The sequence below is a fragment of the Rattus norvegicus genome, chromosome 4, assembly GCF_036323735.1.
Source record: "Rattus norvegicus strain BN/NHsdMcwi chromosome 4, GRCr8, whole genome shotgun sequence".
Classification (NCBI taxonomy): domain Eukaryota; kingdom Metazoa; phylum Chordata; class Mammalia; order Rodentia; family Muridae; genus Rattus; species Rattus norvegicus.
The window spans coordinates 82,629,291-82,646,112 of NC_086022.1; the positions used below are offsets into that span (position 1 = coordinate 82,629,291).

The 16,822-nt window shown below is 50.4% G+C and overlaps 3 protein-coding genes and 1 long non-coding RNA gene across 4 annotated transcripts in view; 1 reads left to right on the forward strand and 3 right to left on the reverse strand.

Annotated features, from left to right (window-relative positions):
* The window catches only part of Hoxa3 (homeobox A3), a 43,972-nt gene extending 29,431 nt beyond the window's left edge, over positions 1-14,541 (reverse strand). Inside the window, exons 1-2 of the mRNA NM_001313820.1 lie at positions 14,514-14,541; positions 2,201-2,307 (exon numbers count right to left, since the gene is read on the reverse strand). The gene's annotated coding sequence lies outside the window, so the exon portion shown is untranslated. The remainder of the gene's footprint in view (positions 1-2,200; positions 2,308-14,513) is intronic.
* Hoxaas3 (Hoxa cluster antisense RNA 3) lies at positions 2,581-15,281 on the forward strand. The gene is made up of 3 exons (NR_132648.1): positions 2,581-2,660; positions 13,841-13,942; positions 14,520-15,281. It is a non-coding gene; the product is annotated as a Hoxa cluster antisense RNA 3 (long non-coding RNA).
* Positions 3,668-7,561, reverse strand: Hoxa5 (homeo box A5). The gene is made up of 2 exons (NM_024389.1): positions 5,176-7,561; positions 3,668-4,219 (listed from the first exon to the last, which is right to left on the reverse strand). The coding sequence occupies exons 1-2, from the start codon at positions 6,068-6,070 to the stop codon at positions 3,969-3,971; spliced, it is 1,146 nt and encodes a 381-aa protein (NP_077365.1). The 5' UTR covers positions 6,071-7,561; the 3' UTR covers positions 3,668-3,968.
* On the reverse strand, positions 7,734-10,173 carry Hoxa6 (homeobox A6). Its single transcript, NM_001191087.1, has 2 exons — positions 9,634-10,173; positions 7,734-8,069 (listed from the first exon to the last, which is right to left on the reverse strand). Exons 1-2 carry the CDS (start codon positions 10,073-10,075, stop codon positions 7,810-7,812), a joined length of 702 nt encoding a protein of 233 aa, NP_001178016.1. The 5' UTR covers positions 10,076-10,173; the 3' UTR covers positions 7,734-7,809.
* Positions 15,282-16,822: the final 1,541 nt, after the last annotated feature.

Below are 16,822 nucleotides of genomic sequence, written 5' to 3' on the forward strand. Positions count from 1 at the left end.
GTAAGCAAGCTGACAAAACTCATAGCCCCCCTTTTTTTTAATTTGTGAGAAAGAGCCCTAGGAATGTATTTGGTTGGCTATGCTAACCTCAGCCTTCACCCATCTCCACATCCCAGGGTGTGGCCAAAGGATGCTGTAGGTACTTTTTTTCCTAGGTGTACCCATGAACTTACCAGCATTTCTATGACCTTTTTTTTTTTTTTTGGTTTGTTTGTTTGCTTTCTTTTGCTCCTTATTTCAACCACTGAGAAACTATACAAGCAAAATCACCAGACATGTAACCAAAACAGAACCACAACCCAACACTGTCTAGGAACCCTCACTCGGAGCAGCAAGACAAAGAATCCGCATTCTCAGCCACAGCAGATAAGAACCTGTTTTCATGTAAATTTTTATTCTAGTTCCTTCTGTGGAGGTGGACACATATTCCTGGGTACTGAAGTCCCAATGTTCACACAAAATAACTTCATGGATCCTTCAGTTTGCCCCTAGTCAGGGAGAGTAGGATTTGTGAGAGAGTTTTGATTTTTTTTTTAAGTTCTAGGTTTGGTTTTCTTTGAATTTCAAAATTTGGGGCTCCTGTAAATTTATGTTGAATGAAGGAAACTTCTGCATAATAATATTTGTTGGTATTTCAAATCAACACTTCAAACCATTTCTCCTTAAGCACTTGGTAAACACCTTTACTAACTAGTACGTAAAGAAAACGACCTAGTTCCAGAGAAAAAGAAAAGCCTTTTCTTTTCTTATTTTATTTTTATGCTTCATTTCTAAACACAGTTCGAAGTTTTGGCTTAGCCTCAGACAGGATTGGGGGTAGTTTATTAGGTCTCTGGTGGGTACCTACCCTGAGGAGACACCAGGACAGGCCAGAAAGTTCCCACTCGAGCTTGGCTTGCCATCAAAGGACAAGGAAGGCTGGGGCCCAGACAGGAATGGGACCCAGGAAATTTATATTTTACCTAACTTCACTCATTGGTGCAATTTTGGAGACTGTTTTGGAAAACATAGATTATGTAAATTTCCTGGGATCAAACAGAAAGAACAAACAACAAAAGAGAAGAGGAAATCTCCTACTGACAAAGGAGCAATTTCTTCCTAAACTACCCTTTATGATGTGTCAAGAAAAACAGCCTAATGGCTCTGGGGACTTTTAAGTTGGGCATTTGAAGACACCTCAATTTCCCTTAAAACTTTAGGCACAGTTTTAAAAGAGAGAATTTGTCTGCATGTTGGAGAGGGCTTCATTTCTCTATCTTTAGTGTTATCTAGGGAAACCTCTAAGTTGCCTTTCGAGGGTCCTGTGCATAGATGTCTTATTCCTACAAAGACGTGAAGGGAAAGGAAAGAAGGGAGGCAGAAGACAGGCAAGGCGGAAGAAAAGAAAGCGCTTTAACCCCTTTCAATTAGCCTGAGGATTCAAAGACTAAAGTTAAATCCGGCCATAAAGTTTATTGCTTCAGACTCACAGGCTGGTGAGAACACTACCAGTCAAATGAAAAGAACTAACAGGCAAACAGGGTTGGGCCTGGCCCGGTGAGGGGAAGCAGAGTACTTCCTAGGTGGGGACCCACTGTCCCCAACATCCTGTGGGTGCAGACTGCTCTCTGCCACATAGCCAAGGCCCCAGCCAACTTCCACTCTCTCCAGTCGGTCTGAAACTCAGGCCCAAAGGCTGCCGCCTCAATTCAGTCCTGCCAAAAGACCCTGGCCCGCGAAGACATATTGCCACAGCCCCATAAGGAATCCCGCCAGTGTTGGCCTCGGCCCTTCCCGGGCCTTTCTTTCAAACTCTCCAGTTCAGTTCACCCTTCTCCTCCAGTGGCCCGAGCCCCTTCAACTCCCAGAGCTCCGCAATCCCCAAATAGCCTGGGCCTGACCAACCCTAGAAAGAGGGGCGGGGGGCTGCCAAGTTTTCACAGACGGACCCATTTTCACACACACAAAATCATCTTTTTGCACGCCGGCAGGAGCAGCGGAAGTCATTAACATCCACGATTGTGCAGCAATTAAAGTTAGGCCTGGGGATGCGGCTGCCTCCACAAAGCTGGCTCTGGCTTTGCTAATTTAGGCAGACAGAAGGAAAAGTTTGTTCTCCCATTTTAAATTCACAGACAGCTTCACAGTTACTAAGCCAGAGAGAAAGAGAGGACAAGAAACTTTTCAGGGTGCAAATAAACTCAAGAGGAGGCGAGCTTACCTTAACATGGAGGGAGCCATTTTTTTTCAGAGAGTTCTGAGAACTTGTGGTTTGGACACTTCTGGACCTAAAATTGACACTTTGAATGACCAGGCAGCACACGTAGCCTGCAAAAGAGTCAAATGGAGTCCAGCGTTAGTGAGATTATATGTTATGTGGTATATAATGTTAGATGTCAACCCCCCAAAACCATAAAACTTACTTTAATGGCCCCACGTGACGTTTTATAGCCAGTGAGCCGATCTGTCTGGGCTATGGATGATTTTACGATCTAATTCATAGACAAAACCCTATTCATTTGGAACCCAAATGTCATATAGCCGGAACTGGGGCTTATAAAGTTTACTGTTTTATAACTTTTAAAAGGAAAGACGGCATCCGTGTAAGCAGCCAGTAAATGTGCAAATCTCTAGTTGGGCTTTAGCTGCTCTGAGGAGTTTCCCAGTGGAGCTAGGATGGGGTAAGTACTTTCCATTTGTAGCAAATTAATTGTAGCAAAAGAAGCCAACTGGTTCAGGAAGAGTCGAGGGGACGGAGTGCTGGGGTTGGCTAGTGGGCAGAGGGTTTGGGGTCTGGCAGAGAAGCCTCTTGAGCAAGGCCTAGACTAGCCACAGGAATGAAGGCTCTATGTGGGCCGGAGGAGTGTGACTAACAAAGCCCTGGATTCTCTCTCTTTCCCTCCCTCTCCTTCTTGGTACAAAGTTAACTTGGTTTCCTCAAAGATGGACAAGGTGGACTCAGGCTTTGGAACCTCCTACAGCTTTTCCCACCTTGTGACCTGAGTTTTCTGATGGTTCAGAGTTAGGAAGGCTGTGAGTCAAGATGTTGGTGGGAAGCCACAATGAATAGGCAGGCTGCCCAGGTAACCTAGACTCAGCAGCTTACAGCACTACTGGACACACAGAGAAACAGAAAGAGCGGCTTGCTATTTGGCATAAATCAGACCAAGAGAACTTACAATAGAAAGTTTATTTTTTTTCGTTTCCAGTCAGTGTTTTTTTTTCCTTAAAAACAAATACAAAAAAAAAAAATAAAATAAAAGCTGATCACAGTTTGCTTAAACAGCCAGACTTGGACAATATTTGTAACTTTTTCACAAAAACATACATCACTGAAGCTGCGCTTATAAGAGCCACTTCCAGAGTTCGTGCAAAGGGTCCTACAAAGGCACGCAGGGACACACCGCTTGGAGTCACAGTTTTTGTCACAGAGCCACTAGCCACTACACGTTGAACAAGTTAAGTTGTGTCTTATCAAGTCACCTCTACAACAGCATTAATTACACAAGGAATATAGGTAGTTTGAATAAAAATATCTTTAACAGCTTGGAGCTATTGAGACAGGAACACTTCCACGAACATGCACATTAAAGAACTTAAGTGCAACACACAACATTGGCACTAACCGAGGTCGAAGGGGGGTTTTTTTTTGTGTGTGTGTGTAGGGTTTTTTTTTTTTTCTCTTTTCTTTTTTTGTTTTAGTTACTTCAAGTAACACAGCTTGCTTCATATAAATAAGTTAAAACATCTATTTTTTTTTTCAAGACAAAGCCATTCAGGACAAAGAGATGAACAGAAGCTGATCTACTTATACAGGCGCTATAATGGCAATAAACAGGCTCATGATTAAAAGATGAATTAGGGCAACGAGAACAGGGCTTCTTCACAGAAGGAACACAAGGGGAGTTTCAGAAAGTCACCTTAGTACTGACACTACGGAGAGTTGCTCCGCGCGCTACTACTGCCCAGTACTTTGGCCGCTCAGAACCTCAGGGGCGGAAGGCCCCCCCTGCCGCGGCCATACTCATACTTTTCAGCTTATTATCCTTTTTCCACTTCATCCTCCTGTTTTGGAACCAGATTTTAATTTGTCTCTCGGAGAGGCAAAGGGCATGTGCTATTTCAATCCTTCTTCGGCGGGTCAGGTAGCGGTTGAAGTGGAATTCTTTCTCCAGCTCCAGGGTCTGGTAGCGCGTGTAGGCCGTCCGGGCCCTTTTGCCTTCTGGGCCACCTATGTTGTCTGCAACAGAAAAGTCAGCGGTTTAGCCAGCAACTCCTCAGCACCTGGTTCCAAAAAGTCAGCCAGGGTCCTGAGCTGGGGAGAAGGCTCAACAAGTTCTCCCTCCTCACCCACCCTTCCCGAATTTCCTTCCCCTTCCTTTCTGGCGAGAAAACCTACGTGGTTTGGACTCTGGGAACAACCGGCCCACCTGAGGCAGGAACTCTGTGTTTAAAGACAGCTTGGCTTTCCCTCGCCCCCTGGTCTGTTCTTTGGCCCTGGACGAGTTGTCCTAAGCGGGGGCACTGCCCTCCCAGTCTGCCCACCGCTCAGAAACGCACCGAAGCACTGCTTTCCTCTCAGTTCCCAAGTGGCCTCTAGGTCACCCTCAGTTAAAGTTCCAGCCGAGCTAACCGCCTCCTGTTCCAGCGTACACTTGGGGCGCCCGATTTCTTTTTCTTCCCTTTCCTTCGCTACCCTTCTTGCCCCCAAACTTCAGAATCCCGCCTGCCTTCGTCTGGCTTATTCCCCCCAAGCCCCTTTTAGGGGGCTCTAATTAGTAACGCTGTTTCCCCAGCGTAGCCCTTCCCATAAATTATCTGTCCTGACAAGCCCGATTCACGGCCCCTACTGCCATCCCTACCTCTGCGTGCCCTACTCCGCTGGCCTGACCCAGAAGCGCGTTCCGAGGCATTGGGATTCCAGATGGAATTTTTTCCTCTTTCAACATCTAAACTTGCTCGACCACCCCATTTTCCTCCCTCCCCTCTCCCCGGTATCTGTGAACGCAGGCTGCTGCTGCAGTAATGGGAAGGAAGTAAAGAGGAAGGCAGGGAAAGAAGAGCCGCAGGGAGAGGCTCTGCGGGCTGGAGAGAGGCGAGACAAGGAGAGAGACCCGGAGAGAGGCTGCAGAGAACAGAGGGTGACCAAGACCCGCGCCCCCAAGGACGCGTGGATCAGAAAACGGCTGGCTTTACCGTGACTAATGTGCAGCTTGCGCATCCAGGGGTAGATCTGGGGTTGAGCGGGCGGCGCCGGGCTCGGCTCGCTCTGGGCGCCCGCCTGCTCGCTGCTGGCAGGGGCGTCCTCCTCCGCTGCGGACGCCGTGCCAACCCCCTCTCTGCTGCTGATGTGGGTGCTGCCGGCGTTGGCCGAGGCGCCGCTGGAGTTGCCCAGGGAGTTTTTCCCGCCGTGGTGGCTGTCGCTGCCGGGCGAGGGGGCCACCGCTGAGCAGGGCAGCGGGTCGGGCGGTGGCGAGTGCGTGGACGTGGCCGGCTGGCTGTACCTGGGCTCGGCGGGCGCCGCACTGGCCCCAGCCGCGTAGCTGCGGGCGCGCTCGCCGGAGCCAAAGTGGCCGGAACCCGAACGGCCGACGCTGAGATCCATGCCATTGTAGCCGTAGCCGTACCTGCCGGAGTGCATGCTCGCCGAGTCCCTGAATTGTTCGCTCACGGAACTATGATCTCCATAATTATGCAACTGGTAGTCCGGGCCATTTGGATAGCGACCGCAAAATGAGTTTACAAAATAAGAGCTCATTTGTTTTTTGATATGTGTGCTTGATTTGTGGCTCGCGGTCGTTTGTGCGTCTATAGCACCCTTGCACAATTTATGATGAATTATGGAAATGACTGGGACATGTACTCGGTTCCCTCCTACGTAGGCACCCAAATATGGGGTACGACTTCGAATCACGTGCTTTTGTTGTCCAGTCGTAAATCCTGCCTGATGACCTCTAGAGGTAAACTCGTGCAGTAATGGGGGAGTTGGGTGGAGGCGAGAGGGGTGGCGCGCGCTCCCTGGGCGCGTGCCCGCCACCCGCCGCCGCCGTTCAGTCGGACTCGAGCGCCACCCGCTGGAGACTGGGCGCATCGCTCCGCTTCCGACCTCGGGCAGCAAGGGCCGGGGTCGAATTGAGGTTACAGCCCATTATGGCAAAATTATTGCATTTCCCTCGCAGTTCCATTAGGATGTACCAATTGTGAGGCCGTCAGCTGCCGATCGCACACCCGGCGAGGATACAGAGGATTAGGGGGAGGTGATGACTTAGAATTATTTACAACAACTTTATTTCCCCAGCTTTGTATCCCCTCTTATTTTTGTGTGGAGGTTGGGGTCGGTTTGCCCGCCCGGCTAGCAGCTGTGAATTTTGAAAACACAGATATCACCTTCGAGGAAGGGAAGACGATTTAGCCAATTGAAGAAATAAATCCTGCCCACAGCAGCAGCCACAATTATGGCTCTGTGTTTGTGAGCGCATGAAGGACAGTGTCCCTGCCGCTCTTAAACCACAGGCGTCTATTAAAGACAGCTTTTGTGTAGTGTTTCTCCGAGGCGAGGTCAAATTCCATACACTCGTATAACCAGAATCATTTTTTTCTTCCGTGAAAATATGTTTTTCGTGTCATTAGTTTGCTATCTCATTTGTTTATTTATCCAGCCTGGAAGATCTTCGTCCCTGGTCCGTTTCTTCTGACTAGCCCGGCCCCAGGTAGCAGGGTTCTTGGTGAACCCAGAGAGTGGGCCCTGATACCCAACGGCCTCCGAGGCTGCTTGGAAGCTGGGATCCGTGGGTAGAGCTATTGGGATCTCGCTTAGACCACTGGGAATAAATTGCGGGAACTAATGGAATCATTTCGTGGCAGTGCCTAGTATCACCGTAGTTATTTTCCTGGGCTCCGATAGACGAAAGTAAATCACAAATGTAGCTGAGAGGAGAAGAGACTTTCTCTACTAGAGGCCTGGCATCTCAGGAGTCCCTGGCACGTTTGGAAGCCAGGACTCTTGCGGCTCTCATGGTCCTGGGCCCCCTCTTTGGGTCCTGAAAGCGGTTAGGTGGCGGCGGTCAGCTTATGAGGCTGGGAGTGAAATCGGGAGCTGGGAGCCTGCAGGAGCCTAGTCGCTCCCGAGGTTGTAACGTTCCTCTCGCGCCCAGGTTGGCTTGCCTCCGTTGAGGCTGCTACTCTCCCACTGACGGGTATGCGCCGGTAGAGAGATTTGGTTCTGTCGGGGAAGGGGCGAGTTCCCCTTTGTTCCTCAGGCTTCTTGTTTAGGGGCATCCTGAGAGGCCGGGACAGGGCTGGGGCCCAGCTTGTGGACCCTTTCTTTTCAGTAGCCAGAGTCGATTTGGCGATGCCCTTTAGGATTTGATGGCGAGGGACCAAGGCGGAAAAACCCAGGCACCAAACGGGGCACTGCCTGGGGCTCCTTCTTCCCCCAACAACCCCGCGTCTGTAGCTCACAGGGCGCAGAGACGCTAACACAGCAGCAGGACCAATTCTGGGTGCACCCCGGGATTCCCAAGCTGGCTCGGGCAGCCTTGGGGAGAAAACCTGTGTGTGTGTGTGTGTGTGTGTGTGTGTGTGTGTGTGTGTGTGTGTGTGTGTGTGTATTTACAGTGCGTCTGTCCCACAGCTGACATTGGGTGTGTGGTATTTTGTTTGTTTGTTTTCTGTAATAAGTAAATGCATGCGTAGACGCTCGCAGAGCTTTGGACGCTTTTCCCTAAGCTGCAGAAGAAGCAGGCTGGAAGAAAACTTGGGGAGCAGGCAAGGGCACCAGGGGGCAAAGCCAATAGAGGTTACAACGATGGCCTGGTCCCTGCCTGGAGTCTACTCGCCCGCCTTGGCCTCAGAGTCTTCCCCGCTGGCCTGCGTGGAATTGATGAGTTTATTTTCCTTTTTCCACTTCATGCGCCGATTCTGGAACCAGATCTTGATCTGGCGCTCGGTGAGGCAGAGCGCGTTGGCGATCTCGATGCGGCGCCGCCGAGTCAGGTAGCGGTTGAAGTGGAATTCCTTCTCCAGCTCCAGGGTCTGGTAGCGCGTGTAGGTCTGGCGGCCTCTGCGCCCGTGACTCCCATACACAGCACCTGCAGGCAGAAATGAGGTGCGGATAAGCGAGGCAAAAACAACCCACCCGGTGTGACTCCCAGCCAGCAGTCTCTAAACTGGAAACTACACTACTTCCACCCCAGCTTCTAGCCTCACAACCGAGAAGGGGGGTGGGGAGGAAGGCAGCTGGATGGCAAGGATTATTTCATACCAAGCGAGATGTCTCATTCACCTCAAAACGATTTGGGTGGGAAGTTATTGATTTTGACAAATGTGGTTTGTATTAAAACCATTAGACGTGAAGAAATAGCATGGACATATTTAATTTGAGGGACCAAAGTCACTGTTTCAAGGGAGTGAAGCAATTATTTGTCTGTGGGTGAAGTGGGGATCCTAGGAGCAGTATGGGAATTGAAGGCTCACATTGGTGTCTGTGAAAGAAGCTAAGAGGCTCCTCAAGTCAGATCTCAATGGATTTTGGGAAAGCTAAATATGGCCAGCCTTCTCAAGCCTTTGCATATTGTTAGCAAGTTGTGTGATCTTACTGCAAATACTCCACTGGGGAGAGTTAAGTTTCAAAGCAACGACATTGTAAGGTCTAAGGTTCCAGTTAGGCTCTGTCCCTGGTCCGAAGGTTAAGAGGATGCTCTCTGTGGTCTTTGAAAGCATGGGGCAAAGAGAGGGTGCTGGAGGTGAGGTGGTGGCAGATTGGCAGTTACTGAATGTGTCGAGCTGTCTGGGTGCCAGAGGTACCCAAGGCTGAGAAAATTTACTCCCCAAGCCAGGTATGAAGCCCAGGCAGGGTCTCAGGAGGAGGGCAGAAGTTGGCTGAGAGTTGGAAGTTTGGAAGTTAAGTGGAAGGTAAAAGAGAGAGAGAGAGAGGAGAGAGGAGAGAGGGGAGAGAGAGAGAGAGAGAGAGAGAGAGAGAGAGAGAGAGAGAGAATATTCTGAGGTGGTGCCCCCCCCAAAGCTTTGGTGGAGACACTGAAAGAGGTCAAATGTGGAAATGAAGGCCTCTGCCTGTCTGGGGTTGTGGACTTCCAAAGGACAGAAGAGAGAGGAGAGGGGTAGGAAAGTGAAGGAGTTTGTCTATGCCACCTTCTGGAGGCCTCTCTGCTTGGAAACCTGACAGGGTGTCATCAGGGTGCAGCTGAGCAGGCTTTCTCATCTCAACCAGTTTTCCTCTCTCTCTTCTGTTGCCCCTGTTACAGGACTCATAGCCAGGGAGAGTCCTCACCCTCCCCTAAAGTGTCACCTTACAGGGAGCTCATGGCCCAGTCTTTCCTCTGGCTGGGCCTCATTGTCCCATGGGACTGTATGGGTTTGACTTTCCTTCTTCCTTCCTTCCTTCCTTCCTTCCTTCCTTCCTTCCTTCCTTCCTTCCTTTTTTCTTTCTGTTTCTTTTGCTCTCTCTAAAATTTAAAAAACAGCAAAGAAGGAAAATTTGCTCATTCTTTCCTTCTATCTTCCTATTCCTTCCTTTCTTCCTTCCTTTCTTCCTTCATTTCTTCCTTCCTTCCTTCCTTCCTTTCTTCTTGTCTCCCTGCCAATTTTTCAATCTCCCTACACTCTCTGGGGTGGGGAAGCAGGGAAATGCCTTACCCGCACAGGAATTCATCCGCTGCATCCAGGGGTAAACAGGGCTTGTGTACTTCCGGTCGGTGCCTTCCTCATGGAGGGCTTTGCCCTGCACGCTGCTGCTGTCAGGTTTGTACTGCTGCTCGGGAGAAAAGTGCAGGTAGTCCCCGGGGCCCCTCTGCTTGCTATTGCCCGAGGGTGAGGCGCCACTGAGGTCCTTATCAGAATAGAAACATGAGGCCCCGTACTCGTAGGATGCCCGGTTGCAGGCCAGGACCGAGTTGGACTGTTGGTAGAAACAAGGTGAGGTGTATGTCTTGTCCGGAAGACTCGACGCCCCATAAGAGGCCGGGAAGGGCCTCAGCGCGTCATAGCCGGCCGGGTAGAGGGGCAGCTGGCCCAAGAAGGAGTCCTGGCCGCTGGGCAGGCTCCCAGGGAAAGTGGGATTCACAAAATAGGAACTCATTTGCGCGCCCCTCTGCAGGACTGTGATTTGTTGTGTATTAGTACATCTGGCTATAACTATTAGTAGTCATCGAACTGGTTTGTTTCTGGATGGCCGAACGCCAAAAGCGACAGCAGCAAATCGCACCAGCTGACGCAGCGGCGGCCAATGGGAAAGAGCGCCGGAGCCCGCTCCCCGGGGACCGCGGCGACCGAGGCAGCAAAGTTACAAACAGCCCCCAGCCCGCCCGCCCGCCGCCCGCCCGGCAGATTAATGGGCACACACAGCCTGCCGGCCCCGCTCTCCCCCACACACCCCCGAACGCCAGCGGCGGGCACGGGCCGGGCAGAGATATGCAGATCAGAGGCACTAGTGCCCAGGTCAACAAGCAGGCCTGCCTCTTTCCTTTATTTGCCTTCTTGGGTTTTGCTGGTTTTCCTCCCCAAACAGAAAACCTGGCAAGCCTGAGCCAGTGGGGCGGTGACAGGGATGGCTTTGCTCTTGAGAGCCTCCTGCCCCAGTCAGGTCCTGGGTTACCCCTCCCCTTGTGCTCCCTTAATCACGGGTGTGGGTTCTTGAAACGGAGAAGGGTCTCTGAAGAGCCAGGCCTTCACTCTCTGCTTTTGAGCTCTGTGTTTTAGGGTTCCTTGAACGCCTTATTACCACCCATTCTTATTACAGGTTTGGCCTTACTGCCCTAAAACTGAGAGATCACCCCTCACTGACAAGGCCCAGGCCAAAGGCAGGGCCTTCCCGCGGCCCCTTCTCAGTACCGCGCTCCATGTTTGAGTCTCCTGCAATGGCCCATGCTTAACAGCAAATACCTACACCGGCTGTGTATTGCATCATGTCTTTGAACTTAGAGAAAGGAAAGATTAAAACCCATGGTTTTCCACCAGAAATAATCTACAGAAGAGTGTTTGTGAGACCGAAACAGGAAGCCATCCATGGGGCTTACTCCCCTCACCCAGCTTCGAGCATCCTAGCAGTCCCGTAAGTTACTGGAACTGCTTAGAGCAGCTACGGATAAAAATCTACATACAATATCTTCCAGGTCTCATTCCAGAAGCAGGAGAGACCCCGGGTCCTTGGTTGAGCAGGGCACGGAGTGCAGCTCCTGGAACCCAGAGCTTCACTCAGGATCTCTCATGGGATTGGTTTCGAGGTAGCACGGAGATGAGCACTGTCACAAGCAAGCGCAGGCGTACACACTTTGTCCCCTACCATCCACCCTAAACTGTTCCTGCTGTTACAGTATCTCTAAAACCAGAGTAGTCCTGTCATCCTGTCACTTGCTCCAAGATCTTGAATTGCCTAGACCACCAGCCAGGCCTGGGGATACTCAGATAGGGCGTGGGAAACCTGTCTTGGGCTTGCCTCTACGTGGATCAGTCTCGATTTGTAAAACGAGATATTGGTTCGAAGGCACTTTCATGACTGTTTGCCCCTGAATTAGCTTTAAAATCTCCAGTTCTGTGGGTGTCCAAGAGACTATTTACAGATCTAGCTGGGGCCCAGGAGGTTGTTTGTAAGATCCGTAAAATCCTGACCCTTGCAGACTGACAGGGATCCAGCTTTCGGGGAGGTGACAATTGGCAATGGTCCCGTAGGAATCTGTTGCAGACTTCCTTAATCTCTTTCTTGCATTTCGATTTTCCCCCTGACCTTCCTCCCCTCAAAAGGGAAAATTTGAAAAAAAGGACTTGCCTAAGATCGGCCTCCAGAGAGCCTGTTAAGGCATGCCAAAGGAAGGCTGCACCAGAGGCCTTGTGCTTAATGTCTTGATCCCTCCAGCCCAAGAAAGTTTTCCCTTTGTATATAAACGAGCTGTTCAGAAGAGGATAAAATTTAACATTCCTCACAGAGAAGATACAATATATGGGAAATGAAGACACAGGAGAAAAAAGGGGGGATTTTTTTTTCTTAAAAGGCTGCTTGAAGAAAATAAGTTTGAGTTATTGGTTCTTAAACAACAAATGATCAGGTAACAATTATTTCAAGCAATAGTATTTGAAATGAAAGTAGCCATTTCCCAGGTGTTAATTGTTTACATTTATCAACTCCCTTTCAAGTGTCTCCGTCTCACAGAGCTGAGGCTGGCGGCAGCTTACCACCCTTATCGCTGTGGTTTGATCTGAATTTTAGATTTAATTGTCTCAGCCAATAAAAGAATTTGTTTTCTCAGCTAGAAGCCAGAAAATGTGTTTCTAGCTTCTGTAAACAGTAAGGTGGAAAACTATTAAATTGAAATCTTAACGTGTAAGCCCAGGCTAGTGTGTATTTAAGTTGGCAGTCAACCTATTTATTCTTTCATGTATGTGTTTATATACAAATGTCTATAAACATATACATGGCTGTATGTGGAGAAAGAGAGTCGTGATGGAGAAGTGGAGAAAAGGAATTCCACATCTTCAATAGAGACTCATCCTGAGATGGTGAGCACGACCATCCCAGGACCCTGCTAGGTCAAGTCACACAGAAAACTTACCTTTTATCTTCTCTTCAGAGAGGGTAGGATGGCAGTAGGGTCACACAGTTTTTCCCTCTGAGGGTTACCCATCGAGCCCCTCCACTTCTGCCAGCCTGGAGCCCGGCCTGCAGGTGTGTGGGAGGACCCAGAAGGTCCATCTCCATCCAGCCAAATCTCTAGGCCAGAACCCAAAGCACACAGGTGTGGGCCTCTGTCAGTTACCGGCCTGGAGCCGCCTTCCACGCTACAGCCAATCCTCAGGGTCAGCCAGGCCAGCAGGCCTCAGAACTACAACTGGTCTCTCCGATGTCAGAATCCCAAAGCCAAAGCATTTCCCAACTGGCGTGAGCCCTCAGGACGCCTTTGGGACGCGCAGTTTGGACAGAAGCAGCCATGACCAGCCAGGCGGCCTGTACAACCAGTCTCCATGGTGCTGGGCTGGGGGAGAGGGAAGGACCCGAGTCTATTCCAGCGGCTGAGGTTTCTGTCATGGGTAGCCGAAGCAAAGAGATTTCACAGCCAAATAGACCCTTGGAGACTGCCCCTCAGGTCCCCTTTTGTCCCCCCCTTCCCCTGCTTCTGGGGAATCTGAGGGGCCCGTATAGCAGTCGCGCCAGACTCAAAGAGGCGGGCCGCTGCTGGCGCCGGTCCCGGCGACGGCCACAGCGTGGCAGCAGCGAGCTCACGGCTCGGTCGCAATAAATAATCCGCCTGCGGCAGCCGCAGTCAAGCAGCCAGCGGCCCTAGGAGGCAAATGCTTTATCTGCCCCTTCCCGGGGCGCATCCACAGAGATGTCCGGCAAACATTCCAAACATCTACATGTCCTTCTTAATTAATTGTCTGGGTTAGGCCGAGATACTATCTTGAGATAGGAAAACAGCAACAACAACATCCAAAAACCAAATAAACAAAAAAGACCCATAGCCAGGAACCTCCAGACTGATGCTCGCATTGCTCTGCCTCCCGGGGACAAATCTAACCTGGCCAGACCCGCTTTTAGACCCACCCACCATGGCTGGTGCCACGGCGCAATGCAAACCCATCGCTAGGCCAGCAACTCTCAGTGCTGTCTCACTGCTAGCTGTAGTCCTTTCCCTGGTAGCCAGGGAGGTGGGGAACCGTGGACACCAGTCTGCCACTGTACGTCGGTGGCTTGGGACTGCTACCCTGCTATTGCCCAGACACCATTTTGCAACCTTTCTTCAGAAACCTTAGATGTGGTCCTTCCACCTGCATCAACACAACACTCCCGTGCACCGAAACATCCCCCTCCCCCAGGAGCACCCAATTAACTCGATTCTCTCCCCCAACACAGATTTCCACACATGCACCTAGCCCCTTTCCCAGGGCTCGAGACATCACTCTGGTCGGAAAACCGGGCAAACGAAACAGGCAACCATCGGAGAACTCTGAATTAGTAAGTTTTGTTTCTGTGTTTGCTTCCTTTCCCGTTCTTTTCTTTCTCGGCCTAGCTCCACAGGAAAGAACAGTGTACGGACAGTGTACGGAAGCTAACAAAACGCCCGCGCTACTCGCTTTGCTCGCCTCTCTGTCCACATTCCCAGGTCGGGAACTATCTCCGCTTACTGTGAAAACCAGTTGAATCAATTGGGTCACAAATGAAATAATCCCAAATTCCAGAGGCTGATAGGGGAACAGTAGAATACCAAATCACTTCCTTTGGGGCTTCCCGAGGGTCACTGGGAAAAGGGGGGGGGATGAAGACCCAAGTGGTGCTGCCCGGTGCCAGGGCTCTGTGCCACAGAGGGAAGGCTGATCTGCCTTTAGGGAGGAGGGAAAGGAGTGATTGTAGGTGGTGGGTGAGAATGGGTGACATGTTTGGGCTGTGGTGTGTATTGGGGCTGAGTGTGAAGGGACAGTATAGAAGAGGGTGAAAAATGCCCCTTTTCAAAGTCGCTCCTTGTGCCCTCTCTCGCCACTGTAGTACCTCATCCACCTTTGCCCTGTCTCCTTCCCACATGTCTCACCTTCAGACCGCAGCTCCCAGAAGCTCCTGCCCCTCTGACAGCTGTCGCTTCGGCAGCCCAAGAGACGAATTGTCCTCCTTCCTGGTGCCAGAGGACGCAGGAAATTAGCCAGGTTGCAAGTTGCAAAGCGGCGGCGGCTGCTCCAGGAACTGGACGCGCCCCACCTCCAGCGACAGCGGCCGGCCTGGGCCTGGCTGCGGCTTCCCCTCGCTCGCCATCGCCGGACAAAGCACAGCCCAGGCAGGCTGGGAAGGCAGAGCTCCGAAGCAAGCAGGATGGAGCGGAGCAAAAGAATGCGGCTCTATTCTCGCAAGGGAAATTATAAAAAAGTTCATGTTCACGGTTCCTATCCACATGACCGACAGCGGCCAATGGAAGGGCCGAACAACTCATAAAGTTGTATTGCAAAGTTGTAAATTTTCATAAACAACAACGGATTTATGACCCTTTCCCCATCACTAAGAGGAGGCAGCTCTTACACAGGCGCCATCTTACCACCGAGGCTGTCCCGATTTGGGGCTGCAGGTTTTACAGACCCTTTTAGGTCCGATTTTATTAAAAGAATCCAAAGAAGCTGGCCCAACCTAGCCAGGGGATAAGAATGGAGACCTTCGCGAGCCAAGCCCAGGATACTCTAAGCTATTTCCACCGCCTCCCACCCCTGGTCCCTCGCCGCTAGCCCCTTCCCCAGCCACAGTCCTTCCTCAGCAACAGGACTTGACTAGGTTGCGCTGCCGGGTCTGAGGCCCATGGTGGTCCAAGAATCTCCCAGCCGCAGTGTTGGACCCTGGGGCATCCTCACATCTACTGAAGGCTAAGTGGGGGTACTGCGGCAGGGACCCTGAATCCCATTTCCTTCCTACCCTAGGGCTGTACTCAAGGCGCATGCGGAATCCGGAATCAATTTGGAGGGTAGGTAGTACCCTTTTAGAGCTCAGTCTACATCTTTAGAGGAAAGTCGAATTGGAATTCGTTCATGGAATTTATGGAAGTTTGAGAGGCTGTAGATGGAACATATCGCATTAACAAATAGTCTGTTTTCAACGGATCCAGATCAGATAGACATTGGTGCACATACAACGGCCAGACAAAAACCATCTACAAAGAGGAAGGCACGTATACAGCTATAGTCACAGAAAAACACAGAAACCTACCATTATAGACATGGAAGATGTTCGCACACACATGATGGAAATGCACATACAATTATAAAAACTGTAAGCAATCACACAGAGGAATAGAAACATGCTTATGTACATGTAAAACAGGTAAAAAGAGACATGATACATTTGTCCACGGATATCTAGAATGTTGGCTCCAGGACAGTCTCTCTGCATTTGCTTCCCATTTCTTTGGCCTATGGCCAGGGCCTGTGCTTCAGCTATGGCCACTTCCCCTTGCCCCAGACCCCGTGGATAAAGCAGTCCATGTTTCTTTGTCACCAAGCATCTTTATTGTAACATAAAACACAGGTAACTGGGCAGGGAAGCATGCCTTCCCTAGACCTCAGGCTAGGTGTAGGGGGGACATGGGGAGACAGGGGAGATGATGGGCCCGGGGTGGGTACTGGACCTCCCCCACCCGCTACAGAATTAGTTCAATACAACACACCATGCTACAAAGTCACCCCATTAAAACATCCTTCCCAAGTCAAGACATTCCTTTACAAATGAGCTTCAAGATTATAGAAATGACAACAACAACAACAAAAAATTCTGGTTCAAATATACAGTATTTGTCCTCGTAGGAAAAGTCAGAGTATACATATTTGACATGGCAGAACAGTAGGACACAGAAGCAAGGGAAAAGAGGACAGCAAGGCTGGGAACATCAACTTAGTCCCACAAAAAAAAAAAAAAAAAAAAAAAAAAACAAAAAACAAAACAAAAAAAAAAAAAAAAACACGAAGCTATTCCAGAGGACTGCAGCCAGTTCAGGAATGCTCCCCTCCTGGAGTAGGGGTAATGGCCCTGAACTTGAGGTGCCAAAGCCAGAGAAAGAGGGATTCTAGGTTGCAGCACTTGGTATGCTTTGGAATAAATATATTACTTTTCAATTGAAATAGAAGCCAGTGCCCTGGTCCCTGAACCTCATTGCCTTGTCAGTGAAGCCTCGGTGACCCCAAAGACTGTCAGCTAGAAGCATCAAGGCCTGGCCTGGGAGAGATGGGCACGGAGAAGCAGGCAAGCTTGCCAGCGCAAAATAGGTAGTTTAGGGCTAGTAGGTAGTACTGATCAGTGTTGGCAGGTACGGGGGAGCAGGTGCTGGGTGTCTGCCAGTGTTGGGACGTGGAGGGGTTTCTTGGGAGT

Bases quoted from the DNA above. Each gene is read 5' to 3' on its own strand.
- Hoxa5 (NM_024389.1), bottom strand. From the start codon at position 6,070: ATGCGCCCAGTCTCCAGCGGGTGGCGCTCGAGTCCGACTGAACGGCGG. The intron at 4,220-5,175 runs GTAAAGCCAGCC...TTTCTGTTGCAG, and splicing joins CAAGCTGCACATTAGTCACG to ACAACATAGGTGGCCCAGAA.
- Hoxa6 (NM_001191087.1), bottom strand. From the start codon at position 10,075: ATGAGTTCCTATTTTGTGAATCCCACTTTCCCTGGGAGCCTGCCCAGC. The intron at 8,070-9,633 runs GTAAGGCATTTC...TTCTGCCTGCAG, and splicing joins GCGGATGAATTCCTGTGCGG to GTGCTGTGTATGGGAGTCAC.